The following is a 23588-nucleotide window of genomic DNA, read 5'->3' as shown; positions in this document are numbered from 1 at the left end:
ACTAATTATTCATCATTTTTATATTTTATGATTTTTTCATAATGATAAAACTTTAAAAAAAAGAAATTTAATTGAATGCTTAATGTTGTGTTTTACAATTAATTTATTTTATTTAATAATAAAAAATGTTTTGTATTCTTGCGTTGGAAATTTATTTCCGAAAACTTTCAGAAATCTGTTGCGCACAGGTAAATAAATCTAGGTAGTTAGCCTTTTCCTAGAAATTGGATCGCTTCCAAAAATCTTTCGATCCCGGAATCTGCTCCTCCTCACCCTCTGTATCCCGTGACGTCAGTAGCTTGATGACAACTTCATAGCAAGCTGGCGTCTTCTCTGGTTCTTATGTAAGATGGGCGTTCCTTTTGAATGTAACTCCGCCTTCATAAGTTTAATTGGCCAGATATCGGTCGGGTGAACCAATAGTGATAGACGAACTGTTTCCATCTGTACATTTGTATCTTATACCTGCAAAAGAAAACAGCTGAACAGATTGTCGTATAAACATCAGATTTGTCGGGTAATTTAAGGGCTTTGAACAACTGAGGTAATTTGTTAATTGTGATTTCAGTGCATCAAATTACATTTTTTTAACGTGCATGTGTTATGTATAGATGTATTTTTTTATTTTATTATTTTGTCAAGCACATGTTTAAGTACCTAACTAAATTATTAAAATAAATATGCGCGTGAGTCTAGAACAGGGGTTGCCAAACTTTTTTGATCATCGACCCCTGTATAATTTTTCGAAATCTCCATCGACCCCTACAAACGTAATTCTCTGTTAATTAAAATAAAACTCTATTAGATACTATGTTTGTACATTTATTTTATGATTTTAAAGATTTATTAAAGTAATAGTACATTGTGTAACAATAGTTTTATGAAAAATATATTAATTTTGAAATTTACAAAAATTGGTCAATTTTGAAATTTTCGTGAAAAAATACGAAGTGTGGTATAGTTTTGTCGCGGGCTGTACTAATTCATATTATTAAAGCTTACCTTCTTTTTTGTGCATTGATAATTAAAATTGATGTCTAAACCAAACGAATGGTTTTATCGAAACAATAACTAATTATCCAAAACTATAAAAGTTTTAATAATGACACTGCAAATATTCAACACAGTTTGCAAAGATAGCTGAAACTGCGTATGATATTTGCATTTTTAACGTCAATGCTCGTCACACGTGACATTTGGACAAGCGCACATATGCATATGACTTATAAACTGCGCTGAGTTCGTGCTACTGAGCGGTGGAACGTAAATACTTGTTTCACCCCAATAAATATACGTTTATTAATTTATGTTTTATATAGAAACTGACATTGAGCCAATTATAAAAATAATTCTAAAATTTTACATACTTAATTAGGTATGTGTGATTTGCGTATTGAGAACTGTTTTTTTTTTAAACCCACAATCGACCCTTCCGATTCGGATCGACCCCCATTCGCCCCCCGGTCTCAGATCGACCCCCGCTTTCGTTAAGTAGACCCCTGGGGGTCTATATAGACCACTTTGGCGACCTCTGGTCTAGAAGGAAGAGGGAGATGACTAATCAATTAGTTACGCATAGAATGTTTTTTGTTATCTTAAATTGAAAGATTAATTTTAAACTATTTCGACGAACACTTAAAAAATTCAAGAAATAAAAATAATAATAAAAAAAAACTAAGCGCGTGTTAAACTGAAAACATATTTATGTTATAAAATAACCATAGGTATTTTTCTAAAAAATGAATAAATAAATAAAAATAAAAAGGAACCTTTATGCTCCGCTTTTTGCTTGCTTTATTTAATTTAATTTCATTTTTGATAATATGTATTTTTGCATTCCTTCCCAAGAATTTTTTTCTTGCAATTAACATAAATTCAAAACAAAATAATTATAATAATAATAAATAAATAAATAATAATAATAAATAAATAAAATAAATATTTTTTTGATCAAAGTAACTATTTTAAGAGATCTTCTATCATTTAATTAGCATAATAATTTTTTTTATATTTTATAACCGGTGTTGAACAGCTGTCCCAATTCTGAGTTTACAACTATCGATGTTCAACTCCGTAGCCTTGTAATTTTGAAAGGAACCCTGAAGACTGGCGAACTCCTCAATCAAGCATTGCGACAAACTGGCCATCAAGGGGTTTTTTTGATGCGTTTGACATTTGCGTTACATCAAGTGGAAAACTACGAAAACCTACCACCGTGAGTCCAACCGCAAGGGGATTCTAACCCATGATCTGTGTACCACTGAGGATGCAATATCGTCAAGTCACAATTCCGACACGGTTTTTTTTTTTTTTTTTTTTTTACTCTGGTAAAATAACAATGCAAAGAATCGGTGAATAACAAAGTATTTAGTGTAACGGTTTATAGTTATTAATTATTATTCCACAAAAACACATTCTGATAATCCTTAATCAAAACAACTATGTAAAGATAAAGAATAGGTAAAAGGAAAAAAAAAAAAAATTTCCCTTTCTCTTTTACAGATTCTTTATCTTTACTTGACTTGATTATGAGATTTTTTTTTCTTTCACTTGATTGAGTTTCTGATTTATTGGAAAGTTTTTACTAAGTGGTTACTAGGCTATGATTAAGTTAGAAAGAATTTTTAAAAGTTAAACTTTTTTTCGAGAGAATGCTTAAAAGGGTAACGGCTAAATACATGTTTAAATTATTGATTTATCATGGTGGGTATAGTAATTTTTTTTCCCTTGAAAGTTTAAAAAATAAGATTTATATTTAAAATCATTTAATGTCGTTAAAATTAAGAAAACTTTCCCTCAATGAGCAAAAAGTTGGCAGCTTTGCTATACCTAGTGGACTACCTATCTGATTTTAGAAAAACTTAATAAGCAAAAACTGATTAAAAAAATCAAAATCAAAATCAATCAAAAAAAAATACATATTAAATATGTATATATGACTGTTTCTAACCCTAAAAAAAATAAATGGTGATAAATTATTTATTATTAAGAATAGTAAGAGAGAGAGCTTTCTTTAATTCTCACGAAAAACAATTATAATTGAACTAGTTTTACTGCCAGTATTTTTTCTCTTTTCCGTATAACTTTTAGATCTGGGTACAGAGTTTCCACGAACCTAGCAAATTTTTAAAATTGATTACTAAAATGAAACAAACGTCAATAATTTAATACATATGCAGGGGTCTGAACAAATATCTTTTCATAAAAACGAACCCTTCACAAAATAATTTATCTTTTAATGGGACCCTTCATTTAATGTCGTTAAAATTAAGAAAACTTTCCCTCAATGAGCAAAAAGTTGGCAGCTTTGCTATACCTAGTGGACTACCTATCTGATTTTAGAAAAACTTAATAAGCAAAAACTGATTAAAAAAATCAAAATCAAAATCAATCAAAAAAAAATACATATTAAATATGTATATATGACTGTTTCTAACCCTAAAAAAAATAAATGGTGATAAATTATTTATTATTAAGAATAGTAAGAGAGAGAGCTTTCTTTAATTCTCACGAAAAACAATTATAATTGAACTAGTTTTACTGCCAGTATTTTTTCTCTTTTCCGTATAACTTTTAGATCTGGGTACAGAGTTTCCACGAACCTAGCAAATTTTTAAAATTGATTACTAAAATGAAACAAACGTCAATAATTTAATACATATGCAGGGGTCTGAACAAATATCTTTTCATAAAAACGAACCCTTCACAAAATAATTTATCTTTTAATGGGACCCTTCACAAATTTGTTTATCTTCATTATTGTTTTGTTAATCAAGTAAACCCTTCTCGGGGGAGGGGGGGGGAGAACAAAGATGGTTGGAGACAGACTAAGTTTTCCTAAGTTTAAATTCCAAATGTAGTATTCTAAGAAAATATTTCTTCTTTTACAAACATCGTGTGCGCATTCTTATTAATATTGAATCATATTTTTTTTTGTAAATAAATAAATAATCAATTTATATTTATTCATAAAATTAATTAATAGAATATTATGTAAATAAAAGTTAATTTCTGGCAATTTTTTAAATAAAATATTATAAATTTAAAAATTGTTTAAGTTTACTTAATGGGTAACACATTAAAAGTGATACATTGCTAAGTTGTGTTATTTAAAATATGTCAATTGAAATTATTAAAAATGTGAGTGATTTTGTTTCCATTATTGGTCCGAAATGAATATTCTGTGTTGAGCAGTATAGGCCTTATACTAAATATTTGTATGCTGCATCTCTAATTTAGTAGCAGCAATTGTTGAGCAGAATCTTGTTCCTATTTACAATTTGAAAACTTCTTGAAAAGGTTTTCAGCAGTTTTTGCAATAACAGGACACTATTTGCACAAATTCACAAAAGCAAGACCCTAGTTGAAAGAATGTGACTTAACGCTTATTTTATATTCACAAATAATGTATAGTTTTTTCGCAATTTTACAAACACAGTACCTTTCACAAAATGTCTGGACAGACCCCTGATATGTAATCATAGATACCTTTTTGATGAAATACATACCCTCCAACTGCTACGGAATTTCAGTAGTTTCAGAAATCTTCTTTTCAGACGGTAGTAAAATTAATGTGTTAATATTTAAAAAAAAATTAATTTTAGCGTAACTTGTCCACTATTACTTATAAAAGTGCAGGCCATATGGCTAGATTCTTAAGTTCTGATAAAAGTTTTATGAGAGATCCATTTGCTTTAAAAATTTCTACTTTGGTTCGCTACCACTAGAAAGAATTATTTTCAAAATCTTCATAAGTTGGAGGGTATGGAAATATATCTGTGGGAGAATCGTAAGTTGTCTGAACTCTAAACTTTAAAGTGGTACCTTAAAAAAAGCGAAATTTACTACCACTTATATATAAATCTGTAAGATGCATGAGAAACACAAAGACAGACCTGCCAACTTTTAATCCCTTCCAATATCATTTTTCCCAGTGGTATTAAAATGGAATTAAAACTTCAATTTTAAGCAAACAAATATGTTGTATTTGAAAAAAATTAAGTTGACTACCATGATAGCAGAGATGCCAACTTGCTCCGCTTTGTAAAATAGTATTTTTTAATGGTAGCGAAATTGAATTTACTATTAGTTTAGTATTTTTCATTTTAAATAATTTTTTCACCACTAAATATCAAAAATTACAAATATGATATAAAATGCAACATCAGAGCATCAATCTACTGGTTCTTGTACTACAAAGTAAGCGTAACTATCTTTCTTTAACTAATCTTACTAAATATTTTGCTACCACTTTATTAAAACTTTTTCAGAAAGCGGAGCAGTTGGCATCCCTGTGATAGTAACGCATATTAATATATAAGCTTAATTTTTGTAAGAATAGTGGTGATCAAAATCATTTAAAAATTAAATTTATAAAAGAAAAAAATAGTATATATTTACTACCACTTTAAATATGAAAATAAAATCTCCCGCAAAATCCGGGAGAGTTGGCAGGTATGCAAAGAGTAACAGTACCTTTTACTGAAAAGTTTGTTGGAGAATTATGTTATTTTTCATGAAATTTGCTTGAATCACAATGTTCTGACTGCCATAACATGTTTATGGTTAAGTTATCATTGAAAATGTCTAGAGAAAATTTTATTTTGTAATTGTTTTTTCATTGGCCATCACTTTTTAATAATTAATAGGAAGTTGCTGCCTGAACTTTATATTAAAACTACATTACGATTTAGCACTTAGTGGAAAGTTGCCCAAATCGTACTGCTGCCAAATCGAAATCTACCATCTCTGATTTCTAAAGAAGCATTGTATAGAAAACACTAGCGGATAAAATAGGAAGCTTTTTTTCTTTTAACGTGGCAGAGGAATCAAGTTGCTGTGTACTTGTGTTAAGTTTTTATTTAAGTTAATCGGTTTTGCTTACAATATAATTTTTAAACATCTTGTGTAAGGATTTTGCTGAAATAAAGTATTGTAGGGATTATCATATGATTGTTAAGGGGACACTTCAGGTTCAAAATGATTTTTTTAAAATATCAACCAATTTTAATGAAAATTTCATAGATTGTGAATAAAGCATTTAGAAAGATATTCCCAAAATTTGAAGCAAAAATATTAATTTGTTGAAAAGTTATAATTTTTTTAATAATTTATCCGCAAGTTAAATTACTAAATGTTCCAATATTTCAAAATGTTTCCTGCGCATGAGTTTTTATCGTAGCTGTATGAAACTCATTTATATTACAATTTGAATAAGTATAAATAAAATTGGATATGTTTGAACAACTTAGCACTTAATTTTAAACATATAAAAAATTAAAATATCATAGTCTTTATATAATTTTTAAAAATTGAAACTTGAATAACAATTTAATGTAATTTAAAAAATATTCAGTGAGTATTCAGCTTTTATTTATATCACATTGGTTACGGAACATTAGGCCAATCATATATATGAGAAAAAAATAAAGATTTATTCAAAACTCATGCGCAAGGAACTTTTCGAAGTTTGAATATTATCGTAAAAAACAACATTGAGAAAAAACAGTTTAACTATAAAAACAGACAGTTTACATAACCTTGTTTACAAATCTTGAAATGCTTATAACTTTGCAAAAAATGACTGAAATTGAAAAATTTTTCTTTTAAATTGTAGCTAGATATAACTATTATTTTTTGAAACAAAAATTGAAAAAAGTATAATTTGGTCGATTTTTGGGTTTTTCATCGTGAAGTGTCCCCTTAAGCAACTTATTTATGTTCTACTTGTTTCTTTGTTGACTAACTACTGTTTGAGGCTAGAAATAACATTTTGCTTAAAGTAGTTGCCTAAATCATACCAGTACAATTTAGGAGCAACGCATCAATTTCAACTACTAAATAGGTCTATTATGAACTTACTGAAACTGCATTTGCTCCCAAACTGACGAAAAGTGTCTGAGAACTATTATTTGACTAACTTTCACCAAGTACCAAATTTCTTATCACGTGAGTGAAGCTTATAATAAAACTACAACTGAGAACTCTGTTTAACATTGCTTTGCGAAGTTCTGTCGCCAAGGAAAATCAATAAGCCATAGTTTAAGTGCTTGCACTTCAAGCAAAACGAGGATTTTAAATTACCAGCTGGTGACCGAGCTCCGCTCGGAGAAAACAGGTATCGAAACTAACTCGAAGATTTAAATTTTCAATTGTGATTTATCAAAACAATACATGCCATAAGAAAATTTGTGAAAAGATAACCGGTTAAAGTGCACCATTGTAAACTATCTAAACAAAGTTAGAGTTTGGAAAGGGAACTTTTCTATACAAAGGTAAAGTTTGAAAAGTCATAGGAAATAAAATGTAATTGATAACAAAAAATTATACAATTAAAGACACTGTTCACAACGAATTCGTAAATTTGCTTCCGTTCATCCGCTTCTTGAAAATTCTTGTTCAGGAAAAGGCGTCGATGAGAGAGGTATTGTCGAGCATAAAAGACGATGTAAACTCCGCAGGAAGACGCGTCATCTTGGTGGTTGTAAGCGTTGCGAGGTTTCATGATGCATCCTTTCAGCTTTTCATTCGTAACAACGGTATTCAAAACGTGTCGCAGTATTTTTCTCAAAACAGCATCGATGGGCAACGGATTGTCGACTGGATCGCAGACTAATAGTTGACGTTCTCCATAGCTTGCTTCGTAAATTCCTAGCATCCAGTGCTCGCCTCTATCCATTTGAGCTCTCTTGTGAATGGGAATGAGTAGCACGTCGAATCCTTGTTGAACACCGTATAGATAGTTGGAAGCCTTGTTCTGGTCGCTGATATCGTTGAGAAGAGCCATTCCTTCATAAGCGCCATCCGCTGTTGTAACGCAGAAGCGTGCGACAAATTCAGGGTGAAGTACGGCAACTTTGACGGTCGGGTAAGCTTGTTCGGCGTAATGGAGAAGCATTCTGACAATGACTGTATCTTCTAGTTGTCCATTTGCGGGTAGAATTGAGTTGATCGCGTGTTGTTCCAAAATTCCGGCTCCTTGAAGAATTTCATGTAGAGGTGCGTTCTGCATGTTGAAAATGTAGCTTGAAATCTGATGAATGTTGAAATGTCGGACTTTGTTGACGGTGATTTTAACACAAAAGTTAAACTTTTCTCCACTTTGATAAATGTAAACTAATGCGAACCTTACAATTAAATTATTAATTCCTTCGTATATTATTGGTTTAAGTTGTCGAAAATTATTATTTCAATTGTAAGGTTCGCATTAGCATACATTTATAAGAGTGGAGAAAAGTATCTATAGCCATTATGGCGAACTAATAAAGTTTGAAAATATCCTATCTGTAACTCCGAACTGCTTGACCGTAGCGCTTCAAAACCGGCGTCAATCGATTCCTCGTGGCCAAAAACCCCAGACCCCCAAGTATATCGGAGTTTATTAATTCTGGGGCGATTTTCGACTTGGCAACCATTCCTCGTATTATAGTATAAGATATGTATGTATCATTTTGCTGTGAAAAATTATCTGGGCTTTAGAATGGATAAAAAATTTAAATATTTTGAGAGTTATTAAAATATTTTAAAAGTCATCAATTAGGTGACATTTTTCCACCCACATGAAAATTATCAAAATCACTGCTTTATTCTCAGTTCTCTCTTGCAATTTTTTTATGAGCCCAGGTAATGTAGCTTTGGAGTAAGTTTTTAAATATACAAAAATTAAACCACAAGCATTTTTCATTTCCATAAAAATGTGTCTTTTCTCCATATTGACGTTTTGCGCCATTTTCCGCTTAAGCAATTTTAATTAAGCATCGCACAGCTTATAGAGAGGCTAATCTTGTCCTCGCAGCTGTTAAAAACTCACAGTAGATATGAAAATAGCATATTATTCAAGGAAAAGCATCATTTCATATAGCGACGAAGCCATCGAAAAACAACTTTAACCCTTTCGAAGGCCGTGGTATGTATACTTACCACCACTTTTTAAAGTCCATGGTAAACTTTTTTACCACTTTTAATTTAGGTTTCCATTTGTTAATAACTTCAGCTTTCTTGAAGTGGGTTTGAATAAATTTGGTAACCATTTGTTAGTTTAAGAAAACTCATAAAATTTATAAAATACATACATTCCTTTTGAAGTTTGTAGCAGTTATAAAATTTATTTTATAAACAACGAAAAATAAAAGTCAATAAGTTCCTAATAAGTCGTGGTAAATATACTTACCACCAAAAAAAAAATGGCATTAAAATTTTGATAAATTTTTTATAAGCTAAATTAGTTTATTTTTCCTTATATCAATTACGATTCTTATATCAATTTCAATTCCAAAAATACTTTAATTTACCTTTACTAGAAATAAATGGCCCATTAAAGGGTTAAAAGGATTTAACTATTCTGGTGCATGAATCTTTAATTACTTTTTGACAGCAGACAATCTAAATTTATGCTTGAATCAATCGAAAGGAAATGAAACGATTTCAATAAGTTTAATGACATTTATATCCATGTGGTGAGATTTATTTTTCGTATTCCCAAGAAGTAAAAAATGATGAAAAACGTCGAAGAGACGAGCTTTCTGGGTAGTCAGGAAGTGATCTAGCAATTGTTGGTTGGAAATGCGATTTAATAGACCGATCTGTTCCAATACTTCTTATGTTGAATGCTTGAATTGAACCATTTTCCCGATTTCTAAAACCTAAGAAGAAGAAGAAGATTGAGTACTGATCTCAAAAAGCGGCAGTCATGAAAGTCACGCTTAAACTTTGCAGTGCGTAACATCATGTTCCATTGACTCACAGTATCATAAACCAATAAGGTCATTGTTCCATTGACTTTATAGATTATGATACTGTTATATTATCCTTGGTAATAGTTCAAAAATTTAATATTACATTTCTTATTATGTTAACAAACAATTGTTTCTAATTACGCATGGTCTAATTATTCACTTAATCAAAAATACTCAATATTTTTGAGGTTGGTACGATTGAAGGGATTTGGTGGTGCACAGGCAACCAGTTTCCTAAATCGTACCACTTACAGATCTTGCGAAAATAATTCCTTTTAAGTACTTGTACAAATTTTATTACCAAAAAAATAATATAAGTAGCTGAATGACCGTAATTATTAAAATATTTCCCACGTGATTGGCGATCGAAATGAGCTACAGGCGGCAAAGCAGGACTCTTTACTTATGACAATTAGACATGCTTTCATAATTAGCATGTGTATTACAATATGAAAGGATCGCCTGGGGTAGCCTGGTTGGTAGGGCACTCGGCCCATGTTCAAGAGGTCGTGGGTTCGATCCCCTCTGGCCGAAGACTGAGGTGTAGTAAATGGTGACTGATGCACGTTAAATCTGTCGAGTCGCAAAGTCCTCCATGTTCCCACACCAAATCAATACCTCTGGGGGTACTGATCCAGGAGTTTCCTTGTCTTCTGGATTGGTTCAAAATTACAAGGCTACGGAGTTGAACACAAGTAGTCGTGAACCCAAAATTGGGTCGGTTGTTCAAAGACGGTTATAAAATAAGAAAAAAAAATGAAAGGATCGTGGAAAATTTTGAAACATATTTTTGGCAATCTAAATGTAAAAAATATTATGGAAGGGGGAAAGATCGTAACTCATTCTCATATATCTGAGCAAAGGAGGAGAGGGAAGGGGGAAGACACAAATCCCGTATTCGAGGGTTTGCGATCGCGAATTGCCAGTGATTTGTGTCAAATAAAAATTTAAACGTAAAAAGTGGAGCGATTTAGACAACTCCCCTATGCATGGTAAAGTTTTTTTCCTTCTTTTTTACTGTTTGACGATTATGTGAAATTGTGTTAGAATTATAGGAATGTTATTTGTTTCAGAAGGAACACACCTCGTGTTGCCACGTGGAGTGTTGCGGTAGAGGTGGTGCTACTGGGGATAACAACGACCGACACGAGCACCCTCCATCGGTGGATATTGAAATGAGAGAGAGGACGCCTTCTTCCACTGTAAGTAAAATCGCGATTTAAATGGCAGATTTTAATCGTTTGATCTAAATTCCGGATGCTCTGATTTTAGAGAAAAAAAAATTGTTTTCATTTCATTTTTTTGAAATTAGACGTGATTTAAATTTTGACAAAGGTTGACAATGTTTATTGACTTAAAATATCATAACGCTTTCAAAGAAGAAAAAGACAAAATCTGCCTCGTAATTAGTCTACTAGTCAAACGTCTTAGTTAAAAATACCAGGAATAAATTTTTTAAAAAAAGGGTCTTTTTTTCCGCGTAGTAGACAGCAGTCAGCTATCGTGTAAAAGCAGCTGACTATCATCCTGATAATTTTTTCAAATAAATATAACAAAATATGTCTTCTTGCTTTAGTTAACAAATTTGCTGAAATGCTATCGTAATATACATTAGATCTACCGGAATCTTCTGTCCGTTTAAGCACGCGCCTCATTTTACAGTAATGAAAAAGGTTCTTTTATAAAAGAAAGTGGTATATATAGGGTATTTACCTTTAACTCAATGGTAATATTCCAGCTTAAAGAGACAGAGCATATTATATGGCGCAAGAGAATATGAGCATTCATATTTCTACTTGCAACGAAAGTCATCGACAGAACTAAGTGATACATACATCTGATGTATACATTTAGTGCAGGGCTCAAAAATCCGCCCGTCCTCGGCGGTCAAAAATTCCCCTCGGACAACAAATTTCTCGAATCCAGCGTCCACGCGGACGGCCATTTTCCCGTTAATGTTCGTGATACATTTTCAATTTTTGTTATCTTACAAGAGTCTAGCGCCTCTCTTCTAAAATGACCCTCTAATCTCGAAATACAGCAACATACTGCGCATGGTGGAATTGATGTTTTCTCTGTCTGGTAGTACTGCAGCGGTTGAAAGGGGCTTTTCAGCAATGAACTTACAAAAAAACACGTTACTTACTGGTCTTAAACAAGAAGCGTTAAACGCATTTATGAACATCTACCTAACTGGAAAACCTCTTTCAGATTTCTGTGCAGAAACCTCTGTAAATCATTGGTTTGATTGTGGAACTGGCAAACGTCATATTTGATTCATTTAAAAAACGCAGTACCATCGGATAAATTGACAAGATAATTGACAGATAACTTAACCTTTGTTATTTAAATTATTTCATCAAAGAAATAAATTATTTCATAATAGAAATACTAGGTTTTACTATTAGTAACCTAGTATTTCTTTTATTACTGTATAATGTAATCCTAGTATTTTTAATCCTAGTAACTACTAATTCATTGTGCAATTTATATAGATGTTTGTAATAAATAAGAGAAAATTATATTTTTATTTATTTAGAAGCGACGGGTTAGTTTCAAAGGAGGACGGGTACATTGTTGGACAAACCGTCCTCGGGGACGGGTAAAATTTCTGTGTTTTTTCGAGCCCTGACTTAGTGGAAAATGCCCTAATTTCTTTTTAAAAAGTCACCTTTTGCATCTTTGTACAATGGGGCGTATTTTTTCGTGAGCAGAAGTATCTGATGGATCTCATATATATACAAAATACAAAAACCACATTTTGTATTACACATATATGTATATAATTCAAAAACCTAAACGTTCTTAAATACTTGTGCATTCAGACAGAAAAACAAACTAAACTAAAAATATCATTTTGAAAAAAAATAAGTAGCATTCCGAACGAAACTAATTTCACATTTGAAATTACCACACCTAAATTAGATAAGATTAAGTACATGCAATACTCCAGTGTTAACTTAAATTGTTTTTGTTCTCAGGAGAAGAAACTAAGCTCCGGCTCTTTAGGAGGTGGTGAAACTTCACGGCCCAAGCATGTCACAGTACATCCCCCGGGTACAAAGACAGCAAAGCCTACAGTGAAGAAAAAATCCATTCAAGCTGATTTGGTAAGTTTATTTCCTCAAATCCTAATTAAGATCCAGTTATGTACAATGGATTTTCAGTAGATCCTATCACATGTAAGAGTTTGCCGGGATAGCCTGGTTAGTAGGGCACTGAGCCCATGTCCGACGTGGGCTCGAACCCTGCCGGCCGAAACATTTCCCTTGTAGTAAATGAGGAGTAATGCGCGTTAAATCTGTCGAGTCTCAAAGTCCTCCTTGTTCCCATAACAAATCAATACCTCTGGGGGTACTGAATTGGAGATTGATCGTTCTCTGATTCAGGTCAAAATTACGATATGTGGATGAATGAATATGTGTATGAATGGGTTCGCCCTATAAACGGGTGTGACGTATGGGTGTGGCAGAAGTCGAATTCTTGGCCATAGATAGCGCCACTGGAAAAACAAGAACAATCGCACCCCCTCTGCCTAAATTGCATACGTCAAGAATTGAGGGCAAGGAAAGGGCCGACTTCTTGGCTAGGTCTGCTGCTCAGGAATCTGTGCGTTGTGGTGGAATCTCACACCTAGTAATATTTCATCACTTACTAAAATAGAACTAAACAATCGTATGAGAACTCTCAGCCACTCACGATATTTTGGAATATGTCCAGGTGAGTCTTTCCAGCTCAGAACCAAAACGTCTACTCGTGCTTCATGAGTGGTCATATAGGTGGCCTCACTTTTCGACCGGGTCAAAAGTTTTTCTCAGAATGCCACTGTTATTCTGCTTCTGCCGACATAGCCTTCCCTTCCTACATTTTAGCTACCAAAGATGAAGCTAGATAATCAGAGATTTGTAACAATAACAACGATACAATTTTTAGATAAATGAAAAGGCGTGTTTCATGAACATCTCATTCATTGTTGATTATCATTTTTTTTCTTTCTTTTATAAAAATATATTCTTTCTTGGGAATAATTTGTTCAAAATTGCGCCTCTTTATTTTTTCAGGACATTCCAAGAGAAATCCTAAAATGTAAGGAAGAAGGTGCTGAAAGATTAGATCTTAGTAAAGCAAATGTAAGTTAGTTTTGTTAATCATGTTTTTGAACAATTTTTATGTAAAGCAATTTCAGGTAATTTTTAATATAGATTTTCTCCTTTATTTGCCGAAATAAAATATCAGAAATATTAAAACAAGCAATTTAATCATAAAGTTATAAATTAAATGCTGTTAAAAAAATCTTAATTCATTTAATAAATCAAATTTTATAAGTAAAACGTTATTTTTTATGTACACTTGTTGCATTCAATGCCAACTTCTAAAATGTTTTGATTCCTCTTTTTACAATATTTGAATAAGAAGTTAAAACGCAGTTTATTTTAAAAGCTGAAATGGTAGATACAAGAAAGAAACATCTAATGGCTATAAAGCAATTTTTGCTACCACATTTTTTAATTAAGGCACTTTTTACATCATTGAAGCATATATAGGGACCACGCTAAGGAATTAAAATTATTAGCACTAATTTGTTATTAATGCTAGCAATTTTAATTATTAATTTATTATTAATTATTATTATTTATTATTATTATAATTTTTAATTTATTATTATTTATTTATTATTATTAATTTATTATTATTATTAATAATTAAATCATTTATTATTAATTTATTAGAATTAATTTAAAATTATTAGACATTAAATTAGCTAAATATGCAAATCTTATCAATTTTTTATGATGAATTTTTTTCCCATAGAAAACTATTTTACGGTAGTTTGTTTCAGGCTTATATTATTTTGTCCCAATTCTGATTGGTTATGCGGTGCATCCACCGAAAATTATTGTTATCGAATAAAAAATACTGATTTGTTTAGAAAACTCATTTTGACGTAATTTTGAGGACCGAGATAAATATATATTTTTCTTTCCAGTGGAAAAAAATCATTCATCAATACTTTTGCAAAAACAAATTTATTCTCCAAATTTACGATTTTACAGCATTTGACGAGGTTGCGAATGCTTTGCTCCGGCCCTGCATATATACAAATGCCAACTCCCTCCGTACGAAACCAACTCCCCTTTGTAAGAAAATATTTTCTAGTGGTTACGAAAGTTATTTTTAGTTCAGTATTTTTCAGCTTAAAGAATTTTTTCTACCACTACATATCAAAAATTCAAAGTGTCATATCAAATCGCAGTTATCTCTCTTGTACATATTCTTGTACATATTCTTTTCTAAATGTTTATTTTAATCTTGCATTGCCCATCTTTATTATTATTCCATTGATATGAGCTTCGGCTATTCTTAATATTTCTCCACTCAGATGACTGAGTTAGGGCCCCTGACCGGGACGAAACTTAGATAACTACCTCACATAGGCATAGACAGTTATCTCGTTGTGGCATTTATAAAGAGTAAGCGTATTTATCCTCATTACACGAGTTTTACTACTTAATTCGGTACCAGTTTATTAAAAATTTTGCTGTAAGCGGAGCAGTTGGCATTCCTGCATATATTATCAACCATTTGAGAGTTAAAATAAGAAAACTATTCACTCCAATATACTTTTTTTTGGATCGTATTCATAAATTTGCCACTACAGGGGACATGGAAACACTTTTATACTAACTCTTTGCAAGCAATCATAATTTTAACCTGCAAATGTTGTGGAACATTTAACGGGGTAAAAATGGGCAAGGATGAAAGATCCTCCTTGAAGCTTTTCGAAATGATGTTTTTTTACCCATACGAAATTTGCATAGACAACTATGAACGTAGGAAGTTAAGAGTCGATTTTCTTTCACAGCGCCACTAGAAATAAAAAAGAAAAATTTTTTTCTTTAGAAGCATTTCAAATTGCTGGTGTTCAAGCCATTAAAAGTTAATAAGAAGTTAAATTCCTACGTTCATTTTGGTCTGTCCAAATTCTGCCTGGATAAAAATGACACGATTTCTGCCAAGTAAAATCCTTCCGCAACATTTGAAGCTTAATGTTATTTTTATTTTTACGGCAGGCATTGAATTTATCGTTCTTCGCCCTTGGAACATTACCCACGCCACACATACCCGTTCATAGGGTGGGCCACATTCACACACAACAGAGGACATCACACAGAGAGAAACATTTATGCCCTGAGCGGGGTTCGAAACCTCAGCCATTGTATTCGCTGTCAGACACGCTAACCGCTCGGCCACTTGGCAGCCTGATGCTAAAAGAAAGATTGTTTACATACAGTATAGAAATATTTTCATAAATTTGCCTTAACAACCATACTTTATAATTTTTCACTTTGCGGCTTCTAAAAATGTACAAAGAAATAATTCCTTGTATATCTTCAGTGCGGATGTAGTGTAAAATGTAATTGTCACTTCTTTTCGCAGATTACACAACTGCCAGTATTGGTGAGAGAATTGACGCACTTGCAAGAGTTGTATCTCTATGGAAACAAGCTGTCGACCCTTCCGACAGAAATAGGTTGTCTAGTCAATTTGAAAACTCTTGCTCTGAGTGAGAACTCTCTAACTAGTCTACCCAACTCTCTTTCAAACCTTCGATGTCTCAAAGTACTAGACCTCAGGCATAACAAATTAAACGAAGTAAGTTTCTCATCTCTTTTTAATTTTATGTCATGTATCACATACAATCGATAAATAACGGGTCAGAATCAATTTTAATTTTATAACCGTCATTGAACAGCCGACCCCATTTTTTAGATTTACGACTACTAATGTTCACCTCCCTAGCCTTGTAATTTTGAGTCAATCCAGAAGACAAAGAAACTCCTGGATCAGTACCCCTAGAAGTATTGATTTGTTATGGGAACATGGAGGACTTTGCGACTCGACAGATTTAACGTGCATCAGTCACCATTTACTACACGGGGAGTCTTCGACCGGCTGGGATCGAACCCACGAACTCTTGGACATGGGCCTAGTGCCCTACCAACCAGGCTATCCTGGCCAATCAGAAATATTTTATTTTATTTTATTTTATAACCGTCGTTTAACAGCCGACCCAATTTTATGGGTTTACGACTGCTAATGTTCAACTCCGTAGCCTTGTAATTTTGAATCCAATCCAGGAGACAAGGGAATTCCTGTATTGGGAGAAAATTTGCCTTCGTGGAGGACCTTTTGATGGAGTTAACCTGCATTTGCGTTACATGGAGAGGAAGTCCAGGAGAACCTCCCACAGTTAGCCTGACGGCAAGGGGACTCTAACCCATGGTCTGTCTACCACTGAGGATATTTCACGTCATCACTGTGGTCGGTGCAAGCCGGATGCGGAATTCGTATCGAGTGGTATTCGAACCTGGTTTGCCTCATTGGAAGGCGAACGCTCTATCCCCTTTGCCATCGCGGCTCGTCAGAACGATTTCATATAATTTAAAGAAATTCAAAAGTATTTTTTTTCAACCGCTTAGGTCTATCTCATTCAAAATCATGATCGTTAAACCATTGGCCACTGTTTGTTGAACGGATCTTATTCGTCACTGATTTCAAATCTGCAATAGACCTTTCTCTACGAGCTTCACTTTTCTGCTATTTTATAATATTTTCCTAACCAGGATTTTTCAAAAATCACTCCAGTGAGTACTAAGTATCCCTACTAATGTGCTACGTAGGGAGTGGTAGAATAAAGGTGATAATACATTTCACTTTATGATGTGATACGTTAAGGTTATATGCTTTTTTTGTCTTAAATGTTATTTTTAAAAGAGCAAACAAGTGTATATCTATGCATATAAACCTATACGTTCTAAACAAATTTGCACATTCCGATAATAAATAAACTAAACTAAAAATACTACTTTGAAAAAAATCTGCAGCTTTCGGAACAAAGCTAATTATAAATTTGAAAGCTCCACACCCCAATTAGGTAAGAACAAGTACTTGTATAAATGCAACAAGAAATTTGTTCTCCATTTTTATGTAAGTTATATTATAACATTATAAGTTTTGGTATGTTACTACTTCCGAAAGCTGAAATGGTATCACTCCAATTTTTTTTCTTATTTCGATTTAAGTTACCGTCTTGTGAAACTGTAACGAACAGAAACTTTTGTGAATAAACTAGAAGCCTAACAAGTTCAAGCGCGACTTTTATAATTGCCGCTAGTTAACCCTTTCCGGTGCAGAGTTGCCCATCTGACAACACTAGAAATGTAAAACTAATTAAATGTAAATATAAAACAGTTGTTTAACACGTTGACGCCAGGTGTTGCTCCTGAAAACGGGACGGAAAAGAGAAAATACTGGTAGAAGAACTATTTTAATATTCAACTATATCAATTTCTAGATAATATTTCGGAGGAGTTAATCTATTCTCAACAATAACAATTCATTGTAAGGAAACTAATCACGGCGAAGAAGCAATTCAATATAAAAATTGCATCCGTTAAAAACAATTGGTAGTTACGGATTTTTATTATTCCCGGAAAAAGAGACACTAAAAAATGAAATGTATTTGTTACGTTGTATTGTATTTGTTTTTACTCCGGTGCGCCGCCCGATGAGACAATCTAGCGTGACCCACCACCCACCGGTGGGTCACCCCGGCGTGAACGTGTTAAGGAATAGCCACCACTATTCTTTAAGCAACAAATAATTTTTTTTTAACTGCTACTGTCTTCTCGATACCCAGTGGGCACCTGTGGCGAAGCCACTGCGGTGGAGCAGCGTCGCCCACGTCACACAACCACAAACCCGTTTATAGAGCGGGTTACATTCACACACACACAAAGGAGAAAGGACATAGAGCGCACAGAGAGAGAAAGAAACGTCCATGCCCTGAGCAGGATTCGAACTCGTGACCATCAGCTCCGCAGTCAGACACGCTAACCACTCGACCACCTGGCCGGAACAACAAAGAATTTTGATACATCATTTCAATTAGAATGTACTTTCTGAGGTCGCACTTGCCAAATGTCTAGTCTGCCTAAAATTTTCAACCGAAATTTGTTGTCTCGGAAAGTGTTAAGGGCAAATATAAAACCACTATTTTCATAGAGGCATTGTTAAAATAACTTTTATATAAACACACTCAGTGAACAGGGCAATATCGCGGAGGATCTTTTTATTTTCAGAAAAAGAGTATCATCAAATTTTTTCATTTGTATCGTTCTCTCTTCTCATTATTAATTTCATAAGAATTTCGACGTTCCCAATAATCTTTGATAAGATTTCAGATGCTTTGGCCTGATTGTTTTGAATTTAAGCTTTTATCTGAAATGCACGTTAATAGGGAATTTTTTTAATGTTCTATTTACAGATTCCAGAAGTCGTTTACGAGTTGACCTCACTGACGACTCTATATCTGAGGTTTAATAGAATAAGAATAGTTGGAGAAGAAATTGCTTTTTTGCAGGTAAGAAATATTTCATAATTGAACTTTATTCCTCTGTTTGAGGCTAATATTTTTCTTATAAGATCCTTCAGATTTATTGTAAAGTTTTTTAGCTGAATGGCACAAGAGCCGAAATCGGCCCCAAGCACAGGAGGTTAAATTTAAAAATTGGTGACGAAGTTGTTTTGAAATTTACCAGTTACTGAGAGAATTATTCAATCCGTGATTAAATTTACCCATGTGACCTATTTTGAGTTAACGAATACCAATAACTAGCTTAACCCCACCCCCGCAAGGGGACACTCCGAAAGTTCAAAGTGCGCGCAACAGTTCAATCATATAAGCAAACATGTTCAAAATTTTCAAATTAGAGTTTTAACAAATAGGTAGAATATTAAATATGAAATCCAGAAAACAGCGTTACTTAGAAATGAACTAAATACAAACAAACGTCACAAAGAAAATAAACATATCAATCGGAAGAGATATTGATGTCCAATCTTCAGTAGGGGTGCTAAGTTAATAAAAAGAAACAATTTCACATGATTAAATATAAGATGTTTGTAACTCAGAATATAATTTACGAATACCAATGCTTCACTCCGTAGCCTAGTAAATTTGAACACTATCCAGAAGGCAAGAGAACTTTTGGATCAAGTATTGGGAGAAATTTGCCTTCGTGGATGTATTTTTGATGGAAATAACCCGCTTTTGCTTTACATGGAAAGAAAAAAGACGAAAACCTCCCACGGTTAGTCTGAAGGCAAGAGGACTCTAACCCATAATGCTTCTTCCACTGAGGATGTTTTTCTTCAGCACTGTGGTCGGAGCGAGCCAGGTGCGGATTTCGTATCATTCGAGCCCAGGTCTTCTTATCGGAAGGCGAGTGCTCTATCCACTCGACTAATTTACTTATTATTACACATAAAGAGGCAGCCTTATGTGCTTGTTACAATTTACAAAGATGGCTTATAGGTGTGAAGAATAGTGGGATTCGAATTCAAACGTGATTTGAGGAATGTCAGTAACATTGAGCTCTGAGTGAATCGTTCTTATGAGATTATCGTACATTTTAACGACTTTAATTTTACGTCAATTTCGTCCATGGTCAGTTGTAACACAGATATTTAATTTACAAAGTTTTTAGTCGATAGTATTTAATTTAAATATTTTGATTCTTTGATGTTTTTCTAAAAGTTTTTAAATTTTTCTTGAATGTTCAACTGTAGGAATCTGATGATCAACTTGCTCAGTTTTAAAAACGAAAATAAAATTTCTCGCATACCACCTAAATCTGCATAAACAAACCAAGACACATTTATATTTCTAAAAAGGATGAAATTTGAGTTAAAATATTAAGTAAACTGAAATGCATCTTGAAGATCTAATAAGACTAAACCCCGTTTTGTGAAAAACGATCTTTCTTTTTGTACCATCTTTGCAAGACTTTGCATGTTAGTTATACAAGTATGCATACATTGTATTTTTATACAAATTTAATCACATTGATTTTATCAAGTTTATATGAATATTGCAGCTCCTTATTTGTAATTTAGCTTTCAATTAACCACTACTTTAGTAAAAACATTTTAGAGCATTAAATTTTTTGATTAGCATGTCCATTCTTTTTACGGTAAAATCTTTTAATCTGGCTACCTTCTTGGCCCCCAAAATGTCGGCTTTGCCAAAGTTTATCTGCATTTCAGTTCAAACGCTCTTAAATTAATTAATATGTTTTTTTTTTCAGAATCTGACGATGATGAGCCTAAGGGAGAACAGGATAAGTGAATTACCGAAAGGAATCGGTAAATTGAAGAAACTAGTCACTTTTGATGTTTCGAACAATCACTTAAAACATTTGCCTCCTGGTTAGTATTTCTCCTATTCCTTTTTAACTAACTAAAAATAATTGCAATTATCCATTTTCTTTTAAAAACTGCAAATTCTGGTATTTTTTCCTTAAAAGTCACAATATATGACAATATATGCCTTAAAGTCACAATGCATGCCTTAAAGTCACAATATATGACAATATATGCCTTAAAGTCACAATATATGACAATATATGCCTTAAAGTCACAATATACGACAATACATGCTTTAAAGTCACAATGTATGCCTTAAAGTCACAATATATGTCAATAAAGTCACAAAACCGAATATCAGCAGATTTAATTTAAAATTTAGCTAGTATTTAAACCTATCTCTACGTGATCATTTGATTTCATATATTTATTTGCGCGAATTATTTATATGTGTATAAATTATTCATGGTAGTTAAAATTATTTTAATTTGCAACTATTGAAATATTTTGAATTTTTTAAACATGAAATAATATATTACATTTTAAATTTTTCGTCACCCTTAAAATATTTTGGGAAAGTTTCTGGCTGAAAGTAAAAGTTGGCAACTTTAACCTATCCTAACGCTGAAACGAGAAACAATTTGAAAAATTATGAGACAGTATACTCAAAAAATTTTCAGCCAGATTTCATATTTCATTTGTAACAAATAATTCCTGATCTCTTCAGGGTGTTAAAACTTTCCCGTTAAAGCATTGAGCTTTCACGTAAATCCGGGGTTGTATCCCGGTCTGGGGCTTGAAGCACACCTTGTTTCAGATCTGTCGATTCGATACCAGATTGTAGAGGAAGTAAAAGTGGCTTGCGGGCAATGCTCACCTCCTCACCAGGACCAGTCCATTGGCCTCAAAATTCTGAAACCTTAACCCCCATGGCCTACAACTAGTTATTTAATAAATGATTTATTGTATACGCAAAACATACATGAAGTGATCCGTAATGACCGCTCTTAATCTATAATTTTAGAGTACTTGTCAAAAATGGAATAAAAACCACACACATTATGCCGACCGGACTGTGTAGTGGTCAGGGAGCTGACCTCCCATTAGCAAGGTTCTGGGTTCGAATCCCAGACAAGGCATGCTTGTTCTTTCATGCTCTGTACTATCTGTCCTTACAATGGGAGCAACGTGCTCCAGAAAGAGTGGTCAGCAAATCTGTCCTACTGATACCTTAATGACGAGTGTCAAACAGGTGAACATTGGAAAAAAATGTACACATTATGGATGGCAAGATAATATTGAAGAGCGAGGAAAAATGCTATTATAATCTATCGTGCCATTACTGAGAAAGGTTGGGTTGAAAGCTTGAAAACTGAAAACGTGCTTGGTTGCCATAAGAAACTGCAAAAAGAAATGAAAGATGATTGTTCGAAATACCTCCAGTTTACAGAGGACAATCAAATTGGTTTCGCTATTTTTCATTCGGTGTCCGTTACAGTAGGTATCTTCTCTTGGAATTCGTTAGATTTTGATAGCGTTTCTGCCATTCTTTGCTTAAATAGTGATTTGTATTTTTTTGAACCTCAATTTTGATTATATAAGGCTTTAAAATTATATATTTAAGGCAGTCAATAGAGAACAACCAGTATATTTCCACTCAGGGAAGCAAAATAGCTGGTTTTCAAAAACTTCGCTTCGCGATAAGCAGCACTGTATTGTGTTGTTTTCCAGCTAAAGGGGCCAATTTTCCTATAACCCTCAGAAAAGAAAAGAAAATGCTGAATTGTTTTCGAAACTTTTTGTTTAGCTTTAATCTAAAGGGGGGGAAAACGAAAAAAAGAAGAATAGAAAATGGTTGTTTATTTCGATTTTGGCCCTGATAGAACATCCGATTGCTCTAAATCATTTTCTTTTATATGTAATTTAAATAAATCTTTTAAATTTTACTTTCGTGAAACTCTGCTACATATTCTGAAATTTCATCTGTATTATATTTGTTTCAGAGATTGGTGAATGCACCCTTTTATCCACATTGGATGTTCAGCACAATGAGTTAGTCGATATACCAGAAACAATAGGTTTACTCCAGAACTTAAGCAGACTCGGTCTCAAGTAAGTCTATGTTTTAGTTTTTAATTTTTATTAATTGCGGATTTTTACAAAAACAATTTTCCATGATACAATAAGGGATATTATCTTCTAACTGCAATACTGGCCATGAGCCCGCTAGTATTAGTATTAGTAGTGCGGCTTTGAGGAGAACTCCTCCAGACTGAAAGTCTGGGGCTGTCTGCTGCTATGGTAACAAGCGAGAGCATATTCCTAATGGGGGTGAAATGGAGGAAAAAAGGTGTCGATTGGTTTACCCACGACGACCTACATTAAGATTAGGACAAAACTATTCACCCCACACCCCTATTCGAAGTGACCTTTCCTCGTAACCATAGTACCTGGAGGAGTTCTCCTGGAAGCCGCACTATATAATAGACAGAATTCGTTCATTGTAACATTGGCACAGTAAAATATCAAAAAACTCGAAACATACAGAGTTCGTTTATTGCAATTTTGGCAATGGAGAGTTGTAATGCTGGTAAAGGATGCCGTAGAAAGGTTGTAACTACAAGAGCTCGCTTTTAGTAATGCTAG

General features: G+C 33.1%; 1 protein-coding gene across 2 annotated transcripts in view; it reads left to right on the top strand.

The window, feature by feature from the left end:
- The window catches only part of LOC107447237 (uncharacterized), a 113786-nt gene that overhangs the window by 71588 nt on the left and 18610 nt on the right, over window positions 1–23588 (top strand). Inside the window, exons 2-8 of one of the 2 annotated variants that reach the window (XM_071184951.2) lie at window positions 10808–10936; window positions 12716–12844; window positions 13796–13864; window positions 16173–16388; window positions 19063–19158; window positions 20885–21005; window positions 22946–23054. In XM_071184951.2, the coding sequence (XP_071041052.1) occupies window positions 10808–10936; window positions 12716–12844; window positions 13796–13864; window positions 16173–16388; window positions 19063–19158; window positions 20885–21005; window positions 22946–23054 (869 nt within the window). The remainder of the gene's footprint in view (window positions 1–10807; window positions 10937–12715; window positions 12845–13795; window positions 13865–16172; window positions 16389–19062; window positions 19159–20884; window positions 21006–22945; window positions 23055–23588) is intronic. The other variant, XM_071184952.2, reaches the window with a different exon arrangement.

Source organism: Parasteatoda tepidariorum, chromosome 5, assembly GCF_982258835.1.
Source record: "Parasteatoda tepidariorum strain Cologne lab strain chromosome 5, Ptep-v5.0, whole genome shotgun sequence".
Classification (NCBI taxonomy): Eukaryota; Metazoa; Arthropoda; class Arachnida; order Araneae; family Theridiidae; genus Parasteatoda; species Parasteatoda tepidariorum.
This window is presented reverse-complemented; position numbering and strand designations above follow the sequence as displayed.